At 35.0% G+C, this 24,499-nt stretch overlaps 1 protein-coding gene across 1 annotated transcript in view; it reads left to right on the forward strand.

Moving 5' to 3' along the window:
• SCLT1 (sodium channel and clathrin linker 1) overlaps nucleotides 1-24,499 on the forward strand; it is a 231,598-nt gene that overhangs the window by 112,897 nt on the left and 94,202 nt on the right. The window contains exon 9 of the mRNA XM_017537647.2: nucleotides 4,692-4,762. Coding sequence (XP_017393136.1) covers nucleotides 4,692-4,762 — 71 coding nt within the window. The remainder of the gene's footprint in view (nucleotides 1-4,691; nucleotides 4,763-24,499) is intronic.

The raw sequence follows: 24,499 nt of genomic DNA on the forward strand, positions 1-24,499 counted from the left end.
CAGATGGAGAAACATTCCATGTTCATGGTTAGGAAGAATCAGTATCGTGAAAACGGCCATACTGCCCAAAGTAATTTACAGATTCAATGCTATCCCCATCAAGCTACCAATGACCTTCTTTGCAGAACTGGAAAAAAACCGCCTTAAACTTCATATGGAACCAAAAGAGGAGAGCCTGCATAGCCAAGTCAATTCTAAGCAAAAAGAAAAAAGTGGGAGGCATTACACTACCAGACTTCAAACTATACTACATGGCTACAGTAATCAAAACAGCATGGTAATGGTACCAAAACAGAGATATAGCCCAATGGAACAGAACAGGTGTCTCGGAGGCAACACAACATATCTACAACCATCTGATCTTTGACAAACCAGACAAAAACAAGCAATGGGGAAAGGATTCCCTGTTCAATAAATGGTGGGGAAACTGGCTAGCCATCTGCAGAAAGCAAAATCTGGACCCCTTCCTGACACCTTACACTAAAATTAACTCCAGATGGATTAAAGACTTAAACATAAGACCTAACACCATAAGAACCCTAGAAGAAAATCTAGGCAAAACCATTTAGGACTAGGTGTAGGCAAGGACTTCATGACCAAAACACCAAAAGCATTAACAACAAAAGCTAAAATAGACAAATGGGACCTAATCAAACTCCACAGCTTCGGCACAGCAAAAGAAACAGTCATTAGAGTGAATCGGCAACCAACAGAATGGGAAAAAATTTTTGCAGTTTACCCATCTGACAAAGGGCTGATATCCAGAATTTACAAAGAACTAAAACAGATTTACAAGAAAAAAAACAAGCCCATTCAAAAGTGGGCAAAGGATATGAACAGACACTTTACAAAAGAAGACATACATGAGGCCAACAAACATATGAAAAAATGCTCATCATCACTGGCCATCAGAGAAATGCAAATCAAAACAACATTGAGATACCATCTCACGCCAGTTAGAATGGCAATCATTAAAAAATCTGGAGACAACAGATGCTGTAAAGGATGTGGAGAAATAGGAACACTTTTACACTGTTGGTGGGACTGTAAATTAGTTCAACCATTGTGGAAGACAATGTGGCAATTCCTCAAGGACCTAGAAATAGAAATTCCATTTGACCCAGCAATCCCATTACTGGGTATATATCCAAAGGATTATAAATTGTTCTAGTATAAGGACACGTGCACACGAATGTTCATTGCAGCACTGTTTACAATAGCAAAGACCTGGAACCAACCCAAATGCCCATCGATGATAGACTGGACAGGGAAAATGTGGCACATATACACCATGGAATATTATGCAGCCATCAAAAACAATGAGTTTGTGTCCTTTGTAGGGACATGGATGAACCTGGAAACCATCATTCTCAGCAAACTGACACAAGAGCAGAAAATCAACACCGCATGTTCTCACTCATAGGCGGGTGTTGAACCGTGAGAACACATGGACACAGGGAGGGGAGCACTACACACTGGGGTCAGTTGGGGGGAAATAGGGGAGGGACGGTGTGGGGTGGGGAGTTGGGGAGAGATAGCAAGGGGAGAAATGCCAGATGTAGGTGATGGGGAGGAAGGCAGCAAATCACACTGCCATGTGTGTACCTATGCAACAATCTTGCATGTTCTTCACATGTACCCCAAAACCTAAAATGCAATAAAATAAATAAATGGAAAAAAAAAAAAAGAAATCAATAGAGTAAAAAGGGAACCTACTGAATGGGACAAAATATTTATGTGTCATATATCCAATAAAGGAATAATCTCTAAAGTATTTAAGAAATTTCTGTAACTCACACACACACACCAAAAAAAAAAAATCATAATAACTTGATTTTTAAATGAGCTAAGTACTTAGATATTTTTTCAAGGCAACAGGTATGTAAAGAAATGCCCAATGTTCAATGTCACTAAACATTAGAGAAATATAAATACTAAAACTACAATGAGGTATCAATCACCTCATTGTGTTGATGAGGATGTGGAGAAGTTGGAACCCTTGAACATTTTTGGTGGGATTGCAAAATGGTGCATCTGCCATGGAACACATTATAAAGCTTCCTCAAAAATAAAAATAGAAGTACCATATGATCCAGAAATCCCACTTCTGAATGCGTTTATCCAGAAGTATTGAAATTAGGATCTTGAAGAGATATTAGCACTCCTGTGCTTATTGCAGCATATTCACATTAGTCAAAATATGAAAACGACCTAAATGGCCATCAAAGAGGAATGGATTAAAATGTAATACAGTGGAATGTTAGTCAGCCTTTAAAAAGAAGGAAATTATGCAATATGTGATAATGTGAATAAACTTTGAGAGTATTAAGTGAAATAAGCCAGTCACAGAAAGACAAACACTGTATGATTTTACTTTTACAAAGTATCCATAGTAGTCAGATTTATAGAAACAGAGATTGGAATGGTGACTAAGGGTCTAAGGGGAAAAGAAATGGGACTTAATAATCAACACACCTGAAGTTTCAGTCAAACAAGTTGAAGAACCCCTAGAGATCTGTACCACATTGTGCCTGTAGTCAACAATAACATATTGTACACTTAAACATTTTTTTAAAATGTATAACTCATGTAAGTATTCTTACTACAAATTGATCAAAATAAATATCTTTCAGCCAGGTGCAGTGGCTCACGCCATAATCCCAGCACTTTGGGAGGCTGAGATGGGTGGATCACAAGATCAGGAGTTCAAGACCAGCCTGGCCAAGATAGTGAAACCCCGTCTCTACTAAAAATACAAAAATTAGCTGGGTGTGGTGGCGGGCGCCTATAATCCTAGCTACTCAGAAGGCTGAGGCAGGAGAATTGCTTGAACGCAGGAGGCATAGGTTGAAGTGAGCTGAGATCACGCCACTGCATTCCAGCCTGAACGACAGAGCAAGACCCCGTCTCAAAAATAAATAAATATCTTTCTTTACCAGTGCAGATTAGTAATATGAAACCGATATAATGCTCTGACATGAATGGTACATAAAAGTACATGTTTTTATTTATTATGACTGTAGATATATTGTGATTTCACATTTCCTATAGATTTGCTTTACTAAAATGTTATTTTTTTAAGATTTGCTCATCTCTATAATTTACTCAAAAATATTAATTGCATACTATCTTGCATGAAAGTATATGTTCTCTAAGTTGCAAACATACATCATCCATAAAATCTCTGTTTCCTTGGTGAAACAGGCTGACACATGAAATAATCAGTGAATAAGGTGCTAAATAGATGATGGTTGAAAAGCATGCTTCCTTACACCTTCTTAAGTCCCCTAATTCTAAAATACTAATATAGTATGTAATTTTCTTTGTGATCATCATACATATAGAACAAGAATGCCATATTCAGATGCAGTTGTAGAGCTCCTACTAGTCTTGCTAGCAAGTTAAGCACCTTGGTTTCTAGCACTAGATTCTTAAAATGCAGAATTTTAGCTTATACTTCTGTTAATTGCTCTATGTAATTTTTCTTTGAGGTGTTCCCAAATGGTCAAAAACACAAACATTAATTACGCAAGTGCCAAGACAGTATATATAATAAAACACTTGTTGTGCCGGTGATGTACTCAATCATGTGCCAGGCACTGGGAGTTCTGGGAAAAGCTGATCCTTTTAAAAGGCTCATATTTTAATCAGGAAAACATAAACTTTAAATATAATATTTTAATATAAAAAAGCACTGTAAAGGTGTGTATTAAGTTTTATTAAAATGCAGAAAGGAAACAGTTAATTCTGACTCAGAGTGAGTAAACCACACATGGTATTGAGGAATGAATGTAGACAGAATGAGGACATCCTGAGCAGAGGAAAATAGTATGTTAAAAGTAGGAAGTCAGTGAGTTCAGATAGATCATGAGAGAAGAACAATGAAAGCTACCTCAGGGACTTTAGTTGGAGAAAAGTAAGCATGCTATGTAAATCAAAACTATTAATATCAATCAGAAGCAACTATAATATATAAAGCAAAGGAATAAGGAATTTGTATCATCATGGATAAAACCAGCAGTTATGGAAGAAAATCAATTCCCTTAGGAAAAGTTGTTCTACATTTAGAAGACTACTTTATATCTTACTGTGGATTTCTCCAGAAACTGACCTTCAGGAAAAAGTTCCAAAACATGTCATTTATTTAGTAGGTAATACCAGGTAGCACCAGTAAGAAGGTGGGGAAGTGGTACCAAAGAGAAGAGAAGTCAGCCAGTAAAGGGCATTTTAAAATTAAGCAAGCTAACACTGTGAGTAACTAAAGCTTAATGAATTCTGAAAGACAGTGTAGAACAAGCCTCAGAGTTATCTCACCCATGCAAGAAGGGAGTTTGGTTTTTTATATACCAGTTTCCTTCATTTATGTCAGGCTGCTCAGAACAGGGTGGAACATTAGTTCTATAACACGTATAGCTTTATGGACAGGTGGATAGATGAGCAAAAGAGATTCAGATGGCCAAAGAAAGCCATAAGACAGGAATACAGGTGTAGGTTTTCTGAAGTAAAGCAGGTATCTAATGAAGTAGTAAAGGCAAGGAAAGAGGGCTAAGTTAACGTTTAAACTCAAAAAATCTAATCATTATTATAAATCCCACTAAATTTTTTTTCTACTTGTATGTCTGATGTGTCATCTTTAAAGATACAGTTATTAAGTATTCTAATACTAATGCTTTTTTTTTTCCTTGTGGCAGACTAACCAACAGTTTCTGAAGACAGTATCTGAACAAAGTGTGATAATCGAACAACTCCGAAAAAAACTTAGGTATTTTCAAAAATGGATTTAATTATTTCATTGTCAATTATTTTTCTTCAAGGAAGCTGATGATGCCGTCATTGTCTCCATGGATGTTTTTTTTCCTTCCCTTTGTTAAGCTTCTGTCAATATCTTTTTGTGTGTATGATCTGTTAGGATGGGAAGAAACTGAAATCAAGATTATTATGATGTACTATACAGTCAGGCCTCTAAATACACAGATGTTCAAGTCCTTTATATAAAATGGCATAATATTTGTATATAACCTATGCATATCTCCCCATAAACTTTAAATCATCTGATAACTTGTACAATGTAAATGCTATGTAAATAGATTGTATACTATATTGTTTTAAATTTTGTATTATTTTTTATTGTTTTAAAAAATATTTTCAATCTGCACTTGGTGAATCCATGAATGGGGAACCCACAAATCATTTAAGCATTTTTCATATACATATGGGCCATTTGTATGTCTTCCTTTGATAAATGACTATTCATATATTTTGCCAATTATTTGTTCTTTTTCTTCCTCTTGAGTTGTTTTAGCTCCTTATGTATTCCAATTCTGGTTATTAATCCCTTGTCCAGTGGGTAGTTTACAAATTGTTTTCTTCTATTCTGTGGGTTTTTTCATTTACTGATTGTTTCCTTGCTGTCCAGAAGCTTTTTAGCTTGATATGATCCCATCTGTACATTTTTGCTTTGGCTGTCTGTACTTTTGAAGTCCTCCTCAAGAAATCTTTATCCAGACGAATGTCTTGGAGTGTTTCCCTGATGTCTTTTTCTAGTAGTTTCATAATTTCGGGTCTTAAATTTAAGTCTTTGATACATTTTGATTTGACTTTGGTATATGGTGAGAGATAGGTGTTGAAAATGTGTTGATTGTAAATGCATTAATTTATTTCTGGGTTCTCTCTTCTGTTCCATTCATCTATGTGTCTGTTTTTATGCCAATACCATTCTGTTTTGGTTACTATAAGTTTGTAGTATACTTTGAAGTCAAATAATGTGATGCCTCTAGCTTTGTTCTTTTTGTTCAGGATTGTTTGGGCTATTCTGTGTATTTTTTCGTTCCCCTTAAATTTTAGGATTTTTTTCAATTTCCATAAAGAATGTCATTGGTATTTTTATTGCATTTAATCTCTAGATTAGATTGCTTTGGGTAGTGTGGATATTTTAACAATATTGAACCTTCTGAATCGTGAACATAGACCATCTTTCCATTGTTTTTTGTCATCTTCAAAATTTCTTTCATCAAAGTTTCATAGTTTTAGAGCTCTTTTACTTTCTTGGGTTTTTTGGTTTTTGTTTTTGTTTTTTTCAGATTGTTCAGTTGGCATGTAGAAATAATACTGATTTTTATATGTCGATCTTGTGACAACTTTACTGAATTGATCCGGTCTAAGAGTTTTTTTGGTAGAATCTTTAGGTTTTTCTAAATATAAGATCATGTCATCTGCAAACGGATAATTTGACTTCTTCCTTTCCAGTTTGGGTGCCTTTTATTTCTTTGTTTTGTCTAATTATTTTAGCTAGGACTCCTCATACTGTGTTGAATAATAGTGGTGAAACTGAGTATCCTTGTCTTATTCAAGATCTTAGCAGAAAGACTTTCAGTTTTTCCCCATTCAGTATGATACTGGCTGTGGGTTTGTCATATATGGCTTTTACTGTGTTAAGATATGTTTCTTCTATACCCAGGTTTTCTTTAGAGTTTTTATCACAAAGGATGTTGAATTTTATAAAATACTTTTTCAGCATCAAGTGAAATGATCCTATGGTTTTTGTCTTTTGTTCTGTTGAGATATCACATTTACGGATTTTCATATGTTGAATCATCCATGCATCCCTGGGATGAATCCCATTTGATCATGAAGAATGATCTCTTTAATGTGGTGCTGAATTCAGTTTCTAATATTTTGTTAAGGATTTTCACATCTATTTTCATCAGAGATATTGACCTCACTTTGTTCATGCATTGTTTCTGCTCTGCTCTTTATTATTTCTTGTACTAATTGGGGGTTTGGTTTTTTCTTGCTTTTCCCGTTCTTTAAGACATATCCTTAGGTTGTATATTTGAAGTTTTTCTACTTTTTGATGGAGGTGTCTGTTGTATAAACTTCACTCTTAATACTGCTTTTGCTGTATCTATAGGTTGTGATATATTGTGTTTCTATTTTCATTTGTTTCAACAAATTTTTAAATTTCCTTCTATGGTTAATTGGCTCAATGGTCATTCAGGAGCACATTGTTTAATTTCCTCTTGTTTGTTTGGTTTTCACATTCCTCTTGTTAATTAATTTTAGTTTTATTCCTTTGCAGTCAGAAAAGATACTTTATGTGATTTCAGTTTGTTTGAATTTTGGGGACTTGTTTTATGGCCTAATATATGCTCTGTCCTTGAGAATGTTGCGTATACTGAAAATAATATGTGTTCTTTACCTGTTGCATGAAATATTCTGTAAATGTTTATTAGGTCAGTGTGGTCTATAGTGCAAATTAAATCTGATGTTTGTTGATATTCTATGTAGATTATCTGTCCAATTCTGAAAGATGGGTGTTGAAGTTCCCAGCTATTATTTTTTTGGTGTCTAACTTTATCTTTAGTTCTAATATTTGCTTTATATATCTGGATGCTCCAGCATTGAGTGCATATATAATTACAATTCTTATATCCTCTTGTGGGATTTACCCCTTTATTATTATATAATAACACTTTTTGACTCTCTTTACAATTTTTGTCTTGAAATCTATTTTATCTGGTATAAGCATAGCTACTCTTGCTCTTTTGGAGCTTCTGTTTGCATGGACTTTTTCCATTCCTGTATTTCCAGTCTTTGGGTGTCTTTATAGATGAAGTGAGTTTCTTGTAAACAGCATATGATTACTTCTTATTTTTTATCCATTCAGCTACTCTTTTTTTAATTAGAGAATTTAGTCCATTTACATTTAATGTTGTTGATAGGTAAATAGTCACTGCTGACGTTTTGTTACGTCTTTTCTGGTTGTATTGTCAGTCCTCCCTTCCTTTCTGTCTTCCTTTGTGTAAAAGTGATTTCCTCTTGTAGTTTATTTTAATTTCTTGGCTTTTCAGGTTTTTTGTATCTATTATAGGTTTTTGTTTTATGGTTACCATGAGGCTTGCAAATACTATAACCAATTGTTTTAAACTGATGACAACTTAACTCTGATTATAAAGAAAAAAATAAGCAAAGAGAGAATTAAAACTTTACACTTTAACTTCATCTGCCCCCCTGCTTTTTGACTTGTTGTCTCCGTTTACGTATATTTTATGTTGCTTATCTCTTAAAAAGTTGTAGTATTTATTATTTTGGGGGGATCTGTCTTCTGGTCTTCTGACTAAAGATATTGGTAGTTGATACACCACAATTACAATTAAAGGAGTCTAACCAGAGTTAGAATATTCTGTAATTGTCTGTGTACTTACTATTGCCAGTGAGTTTTATATCTTCAGATGATTTCTTATTGCTAATTAACACCCTTTTCTTTTGGACTGAAGAACTCCCTTTAGTATTTCTTGTAAGACAGGGCTGGTGTTGACAAAATTCCTTGGCTTTTTTTTTTTTTTTTTTTTTAATTTTTTTTTTTTTTTTTTTTTTTTTTTTTTTTTTTTTTTTTTTTTTTTCTGTCAAAGTTTTTATTTCTCCTTTATGTTTGAAATACAATTTTGCTTTTATATATTATTCGCTTCCCTTTTCTTCCTGCTTTTAAGATCCTTTATCCTTGACCTTGAGATTTTGATTATTATATGTACTGAAGTAGTCTTATTTGGTTTGAATCTGCTTGGTGTTCTTTGACTTTCTTGTACCTGGATATCTTTCTGTAGGTTTGGAAAGTTCTCTATTATTATTTCTTTGAATAAACTTTCTACCCCCATCTCTCTTAGTACATCCTCTTTAAGACCAATAACTTAGATTTGCCCCTTGAAGGCTGTTTTAAAGATCTTGTAGGGGTGTTTCATTTTTTTTTTCTCCTATGTGTATTTTCATATAGGCTGTCTTCAATCTCATTGATTCTTCTTATTGATCAGTTCTGCTTTTGAGAGACTGATACATTTGTCAGTTTTTCAACTGAATTTTTCCTCTCCAGAATTTCTACATGACTTTTAAAAAATTATTTTAATCTCTATCAAATTTCTGATGAGATTCCAAATTCCTTGTGTGAAAGATCACATATGTCTGTCACTCCAGGATTGGTTACACTGGTGCCTTATTTAGATCATCTGGTAAGGTCATGTTTTTCTGGATATTATTCATGCTTGTGGATGTTCACTGATATCTAAGCAACGAAGAGTTAGGTATTTTTTACAATTTTTGCAGTCTTGGCTTGTTTGTCTCCTTCCTTCTTGAGACGCCTTTCCACAAATCCAAGAGAAATGGAGTGTTGTGACCCAAGCCTGCAATTATTGCAGCCATTTCAGAACTAGATGGTGCCCTACGCCTAGGAATGCTGCAGCTCTTACAGCCTTCTACATACACAACCTTGCTAGACTTGGGTAAGATGAGAGATAATTCCCTGGGTAAGCAGGAAAAGTCTTTTACTCTCCTTCCCCAATCAGAAGGAGTCTCTCTGTGCACTGTGCTGTCTGGAGTTGGGGAGAGGTGATCTGGGCACTCTCGTGGCTACCACAGCTACCACTACCCCCACAGAGTTACACCTGAATCCTTGCAGACCATGACAGTACTGGGGCTAACCCAAGGCCAGCAGCCACTATTGCCTGATGTTTATTCAAGGCCCAGGACCACTTCAGTTAGAAGGGGGTGAATTCTGCCAGGATGGGGTCCATCCCATCAGAGGAGTGGATTCTTTTCTGGCATAGAGTGAGTCTAGAAACCAGTCCAGGAGCAAAAATCTAGAATCTGGCACTTTATTTTATTGTGGCTGAGCTAGTACTCAAGTTGTAAGACACAGTCCTCTATACTCTTTCTTCTCCTTTCCCCAAGCAGAGTGAGTCTCTCTTGGAGAAGTACTGCCTGGAATTTGGGAAGTGGTGACACAGGAAATCCCTTGGCTGCCACTGCTGGTCACACTGGGTTATACCCCAAGTGCACTGCCTCTGAGATCAGTGCAGGACCAGGGCTTGCCTTAAGACTGCAGTCCTTGTGACCTGAGTGCCACTCAAATTTATTCCAGGCCCATGGTACTTTAGTCGGTGGTGTGAAGCCAGCAGAGACTTGGTTTTCACCCACTGGGACAGTGAATTTCCCTCTGGCTTAGAGCTGGTCCAAATGTTCCCTTCCTGGGTGCTGGTGGAATTCTAGCCTATGTTGTTTGTGTTCCACTGTGATGGGGCAGCACTGAGTTCTAATGCAAATTTAAGCACTTACTTCACTCTCCCTCTCCCTAGTGCACAAATTCTCTGCCATCTGCACTGCCTGGGATTGGGGACAGTTTGTAGGTAATGAAAAACTGTCTTTCCTACACTTATCAGTGTAGGAAATATTTCTTAATCAAGATTTAGGCTGGGTGCAGTGGCTTATTCCTGTAATCCCAGCACTTTAGGAAGCTGAGTCAGGCAGATCACCTGAGGTCAGGAGTTCAAGACCACCCTGGCCAACATGGAGAAACCCTATCTCCACAAAAATTAAAACTAGCCAGGCATATAAAAGATTTAAATACAAACCAAAAAGAAAAGATTTCTTTACTTGAATATGTTAAAATGTTTGGTTTCTGTTACAAAAACAATGTAAGTCAAATGAAAAGACAGCTCATATTCTATGAGAAGACATTTACAATGCATATATTGTAACTGACAACAGATTAGTGTTGAGGACACATTAACTGATTAAGTATCAATAAAAATAATTAACTCATAGAAAATTAGGCAAAGGATAGGAATAAGTATTTCAAAAGTTACAGCCATCAGAAAAATGCAAGTAAAAACAATGTGATACTACCTCACACTCAGCAATCAATGTAAAAATGTGGAGTATAATAAGAAGGCCAAAACATTACAGTTTGATACAGTTTAAATATTTTCAACAGTAGTGTGTATTGATCATCAATATATGTATATGGCTATATCCATATATATACTTATAATCGGTATGTAATAAAAATTTTATATATATTACATATATATGTAGTGTATATGTATATGTATTATAAGAGAATAAAGTACCATTCCCAGAAATGATAGACCCTTACTTCAAGTTAATGATTGGCTCTGTGGAATGAGGCTATTTGTGGAAGTAGAGAATTGAAGGCAACCTAGGTATCTATCACTAAGGGGAATGAACAGAAAAATGTGGAAATTACATCCTGTGGAATACTTGCATCATTTAGAAACACATATTTACAGACAAAAATGTAGTTGATGTAGTTACAGCAGCATGGGTAGAACTAGAAACAATGTTTCTATTTAAAAAGTAAAATATATGGATCTATAGCATAAAAAACATGGGTGTAATAACAATATATATTTTACCAGTAAATGTGTATACCCGAGGATATATCACCTTTTAATGTGAACTTATGAAATGGATGGGAATGACAAAGAGATTGGGAATGAGCAAGAAAACAAAAATAAGCAAATGAGAACATCTTTTATAGCTAATAATGATAATAGGTCATGGAATGAATAGTGTAAAAATTCAACTTTGCATTCAAGGTTAAGAGAAGAGTGGAAGGAAAAAAGAATATAAAATTTTGGCATATTTAGGATAAATTAAAAGGCATAGATCTTGGAAGGATAAGTAAGGAAACTGATTCATAAAGACCTACAATTATAGTAATGGAAATAGGGAATAAAAATGCATATAAAAATCTATGTAGAAAAAATGGGCAGAACTTCATAATATTGGGCTAAAGTACAGGGGAAGAATTATGAAATTTTATTGCTAGAGGGTATCTTACTGTTCATCTAGTTTAATTTTCTAATTTTATAGAAAAACTCAAAAGTGAACCAAAGTCTTAGGAACTATTTGTCTTTTCCAGAGTTGCACAAGAAATTCATGGAAAAGACAAATTAGAAGTCCCATCTTATAATTGCTAATCTAGTGAGCTTTTAAGGCAGGCTCTCAGACAGTATTCACAGCAGTAGGGAAGTCAAGTAGGAGAGTTGATTGGATAAAAAAAAATATGATGAGTAGAGTTGGGAAGGAAGGGATTTTATGGTGTCCCCTAGTTTTCTGAATCAGGAATTGGATGGTACAATTCACAAATATGGAGAAAAGATTTGAGAAGATAATGATAAGCTCAGTTTGGAGCCTGTTGCATTTCAGGTGCCTCTGAGCCATGTGGGTAGAGTTAACCAGGAGAACTCTGAGCTAGAAAAATTTAATGAGATTTCATTCCCATAGAAACTGTCGAAGCTACAAAAGTGTGCATGAGATGAAATAGGTCAAATTGAAACAACTTTGAGGCTATCACACTATACATAAACTTATTATAAAGACTGCTTCTACCCTCAGAGCACAGATGTACATTTTTTTAAGTTCTCAATGAATATAAAATAAATTGATTTGACAAATTTCAAGCTCCTTATATGAAGATAGTATCTATGTCTGTTAATGAGACAAGTCCTTAGTGGCTAAGTTATTATTATTATTTTTTTTTTTATTTTTTGAGATAGAGTCTTGTTCTGTTGCCCAGGCTGGAGTACCATGGCACAATCTCGGCTCACTGCAACCTCTGCCTCCTGGTTTCAAGCAATTTCACTGTCTCAGTCTCCCCAGTAGCTGGGATTACAGGCGCCCACCACCATGCCCGGCTAGTTTTTGTATTTTTATTAGAGACAGGGTTTCACCATGTTGGCCGGCCTGATCTCGAACTCCTGACCTCAGGTGATCCACCTGCCTCAGCCTCCCAAAGAGCTGGGTTTACAGGCCTGAGCCACTGCGGCCAGCTGGCTAACATTGCTTTTAACAAATATTCTGATGATGCCACTCTGATGAGAAGTTAATAAGGACCCCTGTGCAAACACTTTATTTTAGTTTTAGCAAAAACTTCAGTCTTTTAGCATATTCTTTTACAAAGATAACATTGGTTATTCCCAAAAAGATAAATGACAATCTTTCCCTTCAAAGACTTTACAAGGCAGGCATAAAATCTGAGCACATGAGAGTTGGAAAATAATTATCATCATAACTCAGTTAGATATATATTATAAATAAATATATAGGACAAAAATGCACCTCTGGAATAACAATATAAATCTTGGTTTAAATGAATAAATACTGAATAGGTTCACAAGAATAAAAGAGTAAAAATCTAGTAGAATGAATGAGAGAAGTCTTCCCAGAGAAGGCAAGTTTTAGCTAGGTTTAAAAAATTATAAATTTTATGAGAAACATAATCTAAGGCAAAAAGGAAGTAACAAAAGTTCTGTGAGAAACAGCAATATGACTACTTTTATACATAACTGGAGGGGTCAGGGTTATCAGGTAAATGAAGGTTCTTAAGAAAATAGGCTGAAGAGGTTTATCTGCTATGGAAAGGTATCTCTAGAAACTCTCAAAATAGGCCGGACGCAGTGGCTCCCAAAATCCCAGCACTTTGGGAGGCCGAGGCAGGCCAATCACATGGTCAAGCCATAGAGACCATGCTGGCCAACATGGTGAAACCCCATCTCTACTAAAAATACAACAATTAGATGAGCGTGGTGGTGTGCTTGTAGTCTCAGCTACCCAGGAGCCTGAGGCGGAAGAATCACTTCAACCGGAGGCGGAGGTGGCAGTGAGCCGAGATTGTCACCACTCGCCTGGTGACAGAGTGAGGCTCCATCTCAAAAAACAAAAAAGAAAAAACTAAAACTCTCAAAATAAAATATGATTAAAGCTTTAATTATAAATTCACATGATTTTAACTTTTTTAGACCACACTATCAGACAACAAGTGAAACTAATATGTTTCAGTATAAGTACAAAGTTAAACAACTCTAGTGCTTAAGGAGTTTCTAATTTAGTTATTCTTGGCATGGTTATATAGAGCATCTCAAAACCTAAATTCTGGTAATGTCAATATGCCCATCATTCAGAATCTGTCATACTTGAAAGCAACACCGTCTTCCCTAAAAGAAGCATCTGTTTATCCTTATGTTCCTTCAAATCTGTGGCAGGAAAAGCAAGTATAGTTTTATGTATACAACTCTGAACTGCTTAATGTTAAGCTATGGAATACTGTCAGTAAATATTATGGCAAAGTTGCTCATGGACAATTAAACACTTAAGATGTTTTAGGCTTTGGAAAGCTGCAACTAGTTTTATCAATCTCTAACCTCAATTTATAATCTTTAGGCCCTAATGTTCACACCAAATGAATCTTCCAGGCAGATGTCAAAAATCAAAGTATCTACTCATCATATTTTTTTTTATCCAATCAGCTCTCCTACTTGACTTCCCTACTGCTGTGAATACTGTCTGAGAGCCTGGCTTAGAAGCTCACTAGATTAGCAATTACAAGATGTGAGTTCTAATTTGGCTTTTAGTGTCTCTCTGGTCTTTCACTTCTTCATCACTTTCTCATCTGAGATATAGAAGTAACCTCCAAATTAGCTTATTGCCCCCATCTTCCTTGTTCATATTGTTATCAAAGTGATCTTTCTAAAATATATCTAATCATGTCACTTCCCTTCATTGGCTACTAAAAACCTATAGGATATAATCCAAATTATTCAGCTTGACATAACAGTCTTCTGTAGTACCAAACATGCTTCCTTCCTTTGTGCCTCAACTGTAGACTGCACATACATTTGTCACAGCATTTTTTTCTTTCTTTCTTTTTTTTTTTTTTGCAGGAGACCCGAATTTTATTATTACTCAAATCAGCCTCCCCGAAAACTGAGGGATCAGAGTTTTTAAGGATAATTTGGCAGGTAGGGAACCCGTGAGTCAGGAGTGCTGATTGGTTGGCTCAAGGATGAAATCATAGGGACTCAAAGCTGTCCTCTTATGCTGAGTCAGTTCGTAGGTGGGGGCAACAGACCTGGTTGGCAGGTCCAGGTAGGGCCGTCTAGTTGTCAGAAATGCAAAAACCTGAAAAGACATCTCAAAAGGCAGATCTTAGGTTCACAATAGTGATGTTACCTTTAAGAGTAGTTGGGGAAGTTGCAAATCATAGGACCTCCAGAATAATGGCTGGTAATATTTAGAATCCCAGTCCCTCTCATCCTAATTTGGTGGCTGGTGGCCTTTTATTCATTTGACAAGAACAGTCTGACTTTTGGGAATGGCTATTATTTAAACTATAAACTAAATTTCTTCCCAAGGTTAGTTCGGCCTATGTCCAGGAATGGACAAGGAGAGTTTGGAGGTTAAAAGCAAGAGGCAGTTGGTTAGGTCTGATATCTTTTGCTGTCCCAGCATTTTCAACACTTTATTAAATGTTTACAAATCTATCTCTCTACACTAGTATTTAAGCTTCTGGAAGGTATGGATTATGATTTGGTGATTTTTTTTATCTTGCCATCATCTAGCACAGTGCTAGACATATGGCAGGTGCTCAAAAAACAGTTTTTTTAGTGATTTAGTCAGTTAATTAAATAATTAAATTGCACTTTATTGGAGAGACAAGGCTAATTTATTCATGTGGATTTTCTGTTTGTGTCCTTTGCTCTTTGACCTCTCAGGGCACAATTGTTTTCTTGAGCTGTCATTATTTTTTAAAATTATATTTTATCTCCTTCAGCTATACAGAAATGTGTGACCACTTAGAAGCTTGAATTCCAAAACAATACACCTGAAAAAAACATTTTAATATAATTAATAGAAGTTTTACACAATGAATTAAAAAGATTTTTAGTGTTTCTCATTATAGATTCAGCCTTTAAGATATATTGACTTTTAAATCTGTTTTTATTACAAATAATCTCAAAGTTTGACTGGGGGTGCCTCTAGGCTTAAGTATTAACGTTTAGTGCTCTCTCTGTATTTAAATATGGAATAAATTCCAGGACATCTTTAAAATATGATAGCAAAATTACTTATATATAAGTGGTTTTATTGAAGAACATCAGAGCTGATGTGATAGGAATGCAATTCTTAATATTGCTGTATCATATTAAACCTGAAAAAGTAAATTATATAAATCACAGTTTGTGTATATTGTGTTCATTTTTAATCTTTTTTACAAATGCATAGCATACTTTTTTCTTTAAAAATGTATGTGCTAATAATTTTCATATACTGTCATATTTTTTAAAAGGCATATATTTTTGCCAGGTAATAGTTTTATTTTAGCTGAGATAACAGATTTTTCTCAGATGTTTCATGTTCCAATTTGAATAATATTATGTCTTCTATTATAAAAATGCTATGGAAATCTGGAATTCATGGATCACTAGTTTTGATTCATAGTGTGTCTTGGAAACAATCCCATGTGAGAAATGGCCCTGAGCAGATGTGCTTAGTCATAGAATTGCCAGACAGTTCCTTATGTGTTGGCAGCTAGTTTTCTGAGCCTGGAAAACAGGTTTTAAGATAAGAAATAGGGCTTTGCTGTCAGTTTTCTATTTCTTCACACTGCTTTACTTTAATGTTATTTACGGCGATTACTGTCACCTTTATTCAATAATGTTTATATTTTTTCCTCTCAATCTTTTAAGAGACAGAAGATTATTAGACTTCTAGAACACACTGGTCAAGAGTATTAATTAATATTAACATTTCTTGTTTGGGGGATCTGGCAAGAATAAAACAATCCATAACATCATTGTTCAAAACTTTTGCCTCTAAAAGTAGATTACTGTTTTCTGTCAAAATATATTTTAATTGATGTTTATACCTTTGTTTTGCAAATACTCTACATTTGTACACCTGTCCTTAAAAATATGGTTCTGTGTGGTGTGAAATTTAAAAGGCATAGGCTTTGAAGTCCGCTCTAGTTTTTTATTCTGGCTCTGCCATTGTCTTAGTCTGTTGGGCTGCTATAACAAAATACCACATGCTGAATAGCTCATAAACAACAGAAATGTATTTCTTACAGTCTGGAGGCTGGGAAGTTCAAAGTTAAGAAAGTGGCAGATTCGGTGTCTGGTGAAGGACTGTTTCCTGATTATACATGACACCTCTCTTTGTCTTCACACAGTAAAAGAAGCAAATAAGGCTCCCTTGGGCCTCTCTTATGAGGGCACTAATCCCATGTTTCAGGACACTGCTATCATGACCTAATCATCTCCCAAAAGGCCCTTCCTCCTAATATCATTACATTGAGAGTTATATGAAAGTTGTATTTATATGAGATTTCAACTATGAATTTTTAAGGGACAGAGCTATTCAGACCAAAGCAGCCTTTTACTGGTAATTTACTTGGGTAGGTTGTTTAACTGCATGAACCTCGGTTTCCTCATTGCTATAATGAAAATGAAATGACGTTCCTTGCAGTGTTGCAATGTAATATAACTTGCTGTCTTTGCCCACCTCCCTTCTACTTTAGTATCCAACCTATGTAGGTAGGATATTACAATATTTACAAATTATCTGATAGTAGATTTAGGAGTTGATATTAACATTGTAATAAGTAGTTGATTATTAACCTCCAGAGACCTGGGAAATCAGCCTTTTGTTGTTGCTGCTGTAATTTCTAGGACCACAGGAAGCATTTTCTTTCTCCCTCTTTCTGTTATGTTCCAGCCCCATTTCTTGCCAACTATACAACCCCAAATTCTTTCTTTTCTCTCTTATGTGTTGTTTCAGTTCTATTCTTTTTCTTTTGAAATCTTAGTTTCTCTTTTGCAGGGTTCTTTTAAGACCTCAGATATATAGACCTCCCTGATGACTCTTCAGATATTTTCTTCTTCCCATTCTTTGATGTTGCTTGGAAGAATCTATTTGTTATAGCCACTTTTTGGAATTTTCTTCAGTTTGGAATCAGCTCCACCTATCTATTCTTGTCAAGAATTACTAGTACCCTTTTTGCCTTAAAAAAAATGCCTCCCTCATTCTCCTTGGTTGTTGATTTTCCTTGATTATTTTTTCTTCCTTTCTTGAACATTTCTCTACCAGGATTTTTGTGTTTATGCCATGATTTCTTCTCTGACTTTTGTTACCTTTTTTTTTTTTTAAATGCGTTTTAGGTTTTGGGGTACATGTGAAGAACATGCAAGATTGTTGCATAGGTACATACATGGCAATGTGGTTTGCTTCCTTCCTCCACATCACCTATATCTGGCATTTCTCCCCATGTTATCTGTCTCCAACTCCCCACCTCCTGCTGTCCCTCCCTTAGTTCCCCCCCATAGACCCCAGTGTGTGATGCTTCCCTCCCTGTGTCCATGTGTTCTCATTGTTCAACACCCACCTGTGAGTGAGAACATGAAGTGTTTGATTTTCTGTTCTTGCGTCAGTTTGCTGAGAATGATGGTTTCCAGGGTTCATCCTTTTTTTTTTTTTTGCTTATTTTGCTTTCCCCATTTCCTTATCCTACCTACAAAAAGTATATATTTCTTAAATTTCTAACCATGTGACTTGATTTTCCTCTAGATGATCGTATCTATCCTACCCAATTTAAACTCTTAGTTTAAATTGTTTTCTAAGTACACCTCTCTGACCTTGATCACTTTGTTGAGTTCCATAATTGAATTACCAGGTCAGTGTTTTTCAAACTTTTTATTTTTTAACAGTAAACTCCTTTTAAAAAAAGAAATCTTATACATGGAACCTCAGAATTTAAGTGTATAGAAGTTGAATGGTTATAATTGAAGGAGTAGAGGGCCTCCCCATCTTACTAGCTAATGCCATCATCAAACCTCAGAATTTTGCTTGATTGCTTTCTTTTGCTTCACTTCTACTTCTGGTCATGTTGACTCTATACAGTCATCATTAATATCACCTCCACTCCACCATCTCTTACTTGCAGTAGTCTTGTCTCTAGTCTACCTGCTTTCACTCTTATTCCACTGCAATTCATTCTCCATACAATATATCACATCATTTACCTGCTTCGGACCCTCCAGTGAATTTGCATTGCAGTTGGAACACATTCCAAAATTTCTACTATATCCAGAAGGCCCTTAATGTGATCTGACCTCTACCTTCTTCTCTGACTTTATCTTACACTTTTTTCTCTATGATAGATCTGGCTTAATTATCATTTCTTTTTCTCATCTTCTTTCATTTATTCTTAATTATCTTTGCCTGTAATTCTTCTACCCCAAATTTTCTTCAGTTTACATCATCATCCTTTAGGTTATAGCTCAGATATTTCTACCACAGATGTCCCATGTCTTTCCTGTTCCCTTGTATCATCTTCTTTTAACATTGTTACTTTCTTTAATTGCCTGATTCACTGAAATACTTGTTGTCTGTCTCCTTCCATTATGCCATAGACTTTATGAGACAGGGGCTTTATCTTCCTTGTTTACCACTGCATCACCAGTGCTGATGACAGGGCTTCATATAGTGCATGTACGTGCTCAATAGACAGTAGTTAGTATAGTACATGTAGGTGCTCAGTAAAATAACTCTAGGATTCCTGACAAACAGGTAAAACAAACAAAAACTGATGAGGCACCAGCACTTAAAGCTCAGCATGTCCAAACTATATTCACAGTATTTGGCATATTATAAACATTTAATAATTATTTGTTCAAAGAATGAATGCACGGAATCCCTTAAATTCTCTTTGTGGTTAAGCACACTCTGAATTAAGAGACCACCTAAACAGGCTTTGCGTGAGCAACAAGGCTATTTATTCACCCAGGTGCAAGTGGGCTGAGTCCGAAAAGACAGTCAGCGGAGGGTGAATGGGATAGGAGTTGGTTTTACAGGTTTGGGGTAGGCAGTGGAAAGGTACAGAAGTTACAGTTCAGGACGGTTTTTGCAAGCCAGGGGGGTGTTGCCAGGGGTGGGTGTCACAAGGTCCAAGATCCAGAGTGACAAAATTGGCTTTTCAGTTGAGGCAGGAACAATGGTAGAATGTTGCAAGGTTGGTTAGTCAGGCGGCAGGGTCCAGTGTCACAAAGTTGACTCAGACTTTCTAGCTCCGGGAGTATGTGTGGGTCACAGGAGTCACCATGGTGTAGTCCATGGTGCAGTCAGTTCAAAGAACCTTGCAATTGTAAAATCTACACTATCTCTCTCAGTATTGGCATCATCACTCTGGTTTAGACTTTTCCTCCCTCTTGCTCATTTATTAAAACATATTGGTTACAGAGACAGAACTATCATTCTAGTCTTCTTTTTCACAAATGTCAGCTTTAAATTTCTAAAGTATAGCTCTAATACCGTTATTGGTACAGTTCCCCATTTGCCTTAAAATTGATATAGATTACTTACTGTCAATTAAGGTCGCTGGCATTGTAGTCCCCATGACCTTACAGTCTTATTTCTCATCTTCCCTAAATAAGCCCTACACTTACCTACCTTTATGCTTGTGCTATCTTGTTTCTTCCTAAAACTTTCTCTGTCTCCCCTTGTGAGATATGTAATTCCTCTGCCAATTCTTGTTTTAAATACTTCCCACTTCAGTATTCTCCTAGCTAAATGTAAATGTGCTACATACTCTGAATCATAATGCTTTATTTTAATCTTTTGTGTTGTTTAACATATGCTTGCTTTGTGGCCTTCCTCAAGATTACTATAGCATGCCTATCTTTGTGTGTTTTGTACCACATTATTGTAGCAACTCAAACGTTGCAGGCGTGAATTAAATGCCTGCAATGTCCATTGCATAAGAGATTTAGATAGTCTGATTAATAATGGAGTATGAATTAATATTTTCTGCACTTTGTCAGTGTTACCCAAAGTTACATGACTCTCAGACTATACTTGTAATCATTGTTTATAAAAGAGTAAATTGTCAATTGTGTAGTCATTTTGTAAAATCTAAGACAGTGAATATACATCAGAATCCCTTGTAGAGATTCTGAAAAACGAAGATGACCAAATACTTCCTGCAGACATTCTGAATAAATAAGGCTCAAATTGAGCCTATCCATATATGATGTGAAAAACCGTATGCATATTAGTTGCAAAAAGCTCACTTTCATATACATAAAGTATGGACACTACTGCTAGTATCATAGAAAATTATATCTAACATAGAAATTAGAATTTTGAATTACCTAAAACTATATATAATTTTGAATTAACATCAAGTGTCTTATAAATAATATACAAATGAAGTATTTAAAGACTGAAGAGCCACTACTTTAGAAAGTTTTGATAGCTCATTGTATGGATTATAATATCCACTGCTTTTAGAATTTCTTCAGAAGCCTTCTGTATTTGAATGGGTTCCATTATTAGACTGCCACTAAAGATTGGGAAGAGAAAAAAAAATGGAAATAAAACTTTATCCACTTTTGCTACTTGCTCAATTTCCTAAAAGCAGTAGTGATTTTAAAAGTTTAGAGCTTTGTCTAAAATTGTGTTTGAGGATTTTCTAAAGTTTCTAAGTATAAATGATTGGCTTTATTATACTGGGTAATTATAGAAGTCCTTATTACAGTACCTAATGCATGCATTTTTTTTTATTTTAAAGAAGGAAAAGATTAAGAATATCTATCAAATCAGTAAAAACTAGCTTTTATATCTCTCCGAATCTTACTATTTTTCATTGTGTGCAAAAGAGTATTATAAACATTTCTAGGATTCCCTTTGAGAGTGCAGGAAGAAATAGATAAAAATTTGTCTTAAAATAGACTCATTGTACTTGATGTTAAGTCTCAAAAAACTGTATTGATAACTAAAGCATTTGAATTTCTGTCTAAGTAAATGGTATAATTTAAATCTAGTGTTATATCCTATCCTTCATGTTATACTTGATTAAATTTTGCTTAACAAAGTTTTATTTTTTAAAAGATTTCATTCAGATCTGTTTAATATCATAAGCAATCAAAAAATACATTAATGAAAAATCCAAGGAATATAAAGTAGATTAACAAGCTTACCTGAAAATAAAGTAATATGCTTTTTAGAATATTTATTTGAAGCAAAAATAAAATCCTTGGATAGTAATGACATCAAGATTGTTAATAGTTAACTAGTTATGTTTTTTTAATCAAAATTTTTTGTTAAACTGTTTTTAACTTTTATAAAATTATATACACAGGCAGACATATATCTAAAACATTTGCCTGTAATTAGTATAAACATAATTATTGAGCTTTCATAAAATAATATTAGAATTATTTTTGTTAGTTCCTTCAAAAATGTTAGAAGTTAGACATTTAAAATATCTCACAAGACTGCAGCATAGAGCATACTTACAGAAGGCTTTTATTTAAAGTCCAAAGGATATTGTGCAGCCAGAAAAAGGACATAGGCAAGCATATAGCATCCAGGACACATTCAGGCACAGGCACCCCAGTGTCTTTACTTATACACAGACATACTTTGTCTCCACATTGAGCCACCAAGATCTGTGCAGTGAATCTTGGCTTCAGGAGAGCCCCAGGCAGGAATTCCCATCAGGGTAATTTTTTTTTTTTTTTTTTTTTGCCACTGTTATCACGTAGCCTAGCCTGGCTACCTAGTTATGCCCGATGAAAATCATCAGCAAACAAATCAACTTGCAGGCTGCCAGGAAAGATTCAGACTTTAAACAGCACATCATAAATCCCACTGTTCATATACTGGCTAAGAATCAAGGCTAGACATTCAGGCATCCCCAGAGCTTTCCCAGTCCAGCTGTAAATTAATACTTTACTACATAGTCCCTGACAATTTAATCTAATAAAAGGCAAAATGATGATGATAGTTGCATTGTATAAACTACAGTAAAATTTATAAAATGCTTTAATATGCATTAACTTATTTGAACTTTATAATTCTGTGAGCTATGTAGGAAAATTGTTTTTATCTCCATTTTATAGATACTAAGACTCAGAGAGGTTAAGTGATTGGCCCAGTTCATATACCTTTTGCGTCAGTAGAGTCAGTTCTAGAAGACAGGCCTTCTGCCTTTTATTTTAGAATTTTTTTCAACACTTCATGCCAAAAGTAGATATAAAGAACTATTTACTTATTTTCTAACTGTTCTATGAAACAATGTGGGAATGAACAATATATTTAAAGCTACTACTTATTTCCCCTCCCCAAAAAAATAGTATTTGTGTTTTAGTGAATATAATAAATGTTTTCAGAATTTTTTTTTTATAATGACTTCCAAATTAAGTCTAAGTCCAGTGCCTGGTTTTTGTTTTTTTTTTTCTTTTTAGTTATGTAGCAGGAAACTTTGTTTCGAAGGAATATGAGATAATATATATTTGGGAGAATTGTTCACAAATTTATTTTTCTAGGATTTTTCACACTTGAATATCAAATTGGGTGTGCAAGATCTAGGTAAAATATCAAGATATAGTTGTACTTGTAACATTCTCTCTCTCTCTCTCTTTCTTTCTCTCTACTCCCCCTCTCTTTCCCTCCCTCCCTCTCCCTCTCCTTCTCCCTCCCACTATTCCTCCCCCCCGCATTCCGCACCTTTCCTTTTGCCCTCTCATTCATTTATGACCTATTTACTTGTCTCCTATGCCCCAGGTATCTATCTCCTGAGGGTTTAAAAATTAATAAAATGAGATTCTTGCTTTTAATTATCTTATATTCTATATTTTTTATAATCTCACAGTTCCACCCAGGAGAATCTCTGTAATATTGATTACAATACAGTGTAGTCAATTAATAATGTATAAAGTATTGTGTATTATAAGTATTGAGATACAGGGTTTTTGCTAAGAAGTTAGTGAAGACATGAAGATGAAAGACTTTTGAGCTAGGTCAAAATTAAGGAATTTGTTAGAAAAAGAAAGAGAAGACTAGTCTAATCATACATGTAAAAAAAGCAACAAGGATGTGTTTAGGAAAAACAGTGAGTGAGTATTCTGATATGCCTGGAACATAAATTACGTGGGGATAATTAGCAAGAGATGAGACTCTTTGAGGCTAGATGTTGACTGGCCTCATACGCCATGTAGAGGTGTATAGACTTCATGCCAAAAGAGTATGGAATCCAGGAGTCATTGTTCAATAGGAATTTTTATTACTAGATGAATTTTTTTAACAGATAACATACAATATAAAGAGTGAATGAAAGAGGTGACCATCAGTGAAGAGATGAGTTTGGAATCTGTTGAAATAGTCTTATGAGTGATAATGGAGCTAAAGGTTGGGCCATAGAATGCAAAAGGAGTACACAATTGAAAGACAATTTAGAAATAGACTCAGGCAAATTAGATTAAAATGAGGAAGGAATCTAATTACAGAAGTTTGGTCTTGGCAAATTGCCTAATCCACCTCTGTTGTACATGAGGTCTTTGAGACACCCAGCATGGTCAAATGAATTGCATTAAGCTATATTACTAGTTGGTGACAGAATTGGGTCCCCGCCTCTAGTGTTCTCCACATTGTACCTTGCTTCCTGTGTCTCCAATAGTTTTTTTTTTTTTTTCTTGATTGTGCTGTGACCTTACCTTGCTTACAGTTTATAGGACACTCTAATATACATTATCTATTTTTACTTGTTCAGCAATCCCATGAAACAAGTAGAACAAGCAATATTTTTTTACCTTTCTAAAGGTAAGAAAACCAAATCAGTATGGTTGCTATGCTTATTAAGAGTTTTCTCAGTTTTATCCTTACCACTTAAATACTTATTCCTTAAGTTTTTCCCTTAAAAATATATAGAATTTTATAACTGGTAGAATCATTTGTTGATTTAGATTATAGATATACTCCTGAAATCATCTCTAAGCCTGAAGTAGATTTTACATTTTGTTTGTTTTGTCCTTTGGTGAATCATTTTGCAAACGAACCAAAAAAATCTATTTTTGTTTTATTTTATTTTATT

This window comes from Cebus imitator, unplaced genomic scaffold, assembly GCF_001604975.1.
Source record: "Cebus imitator isolate Cc_AM_T3 unplaced genomic scaffold, Cebus_imitator-1.0 Scaffold105, whole genome shotgun sequence".
Taxonomy (NCBI): domain Eukaryota; kingdom Metazoa; phylum Chordata; class Mammalia; order Primates; family Cebidae; genus Cebus; species Cebus imitator.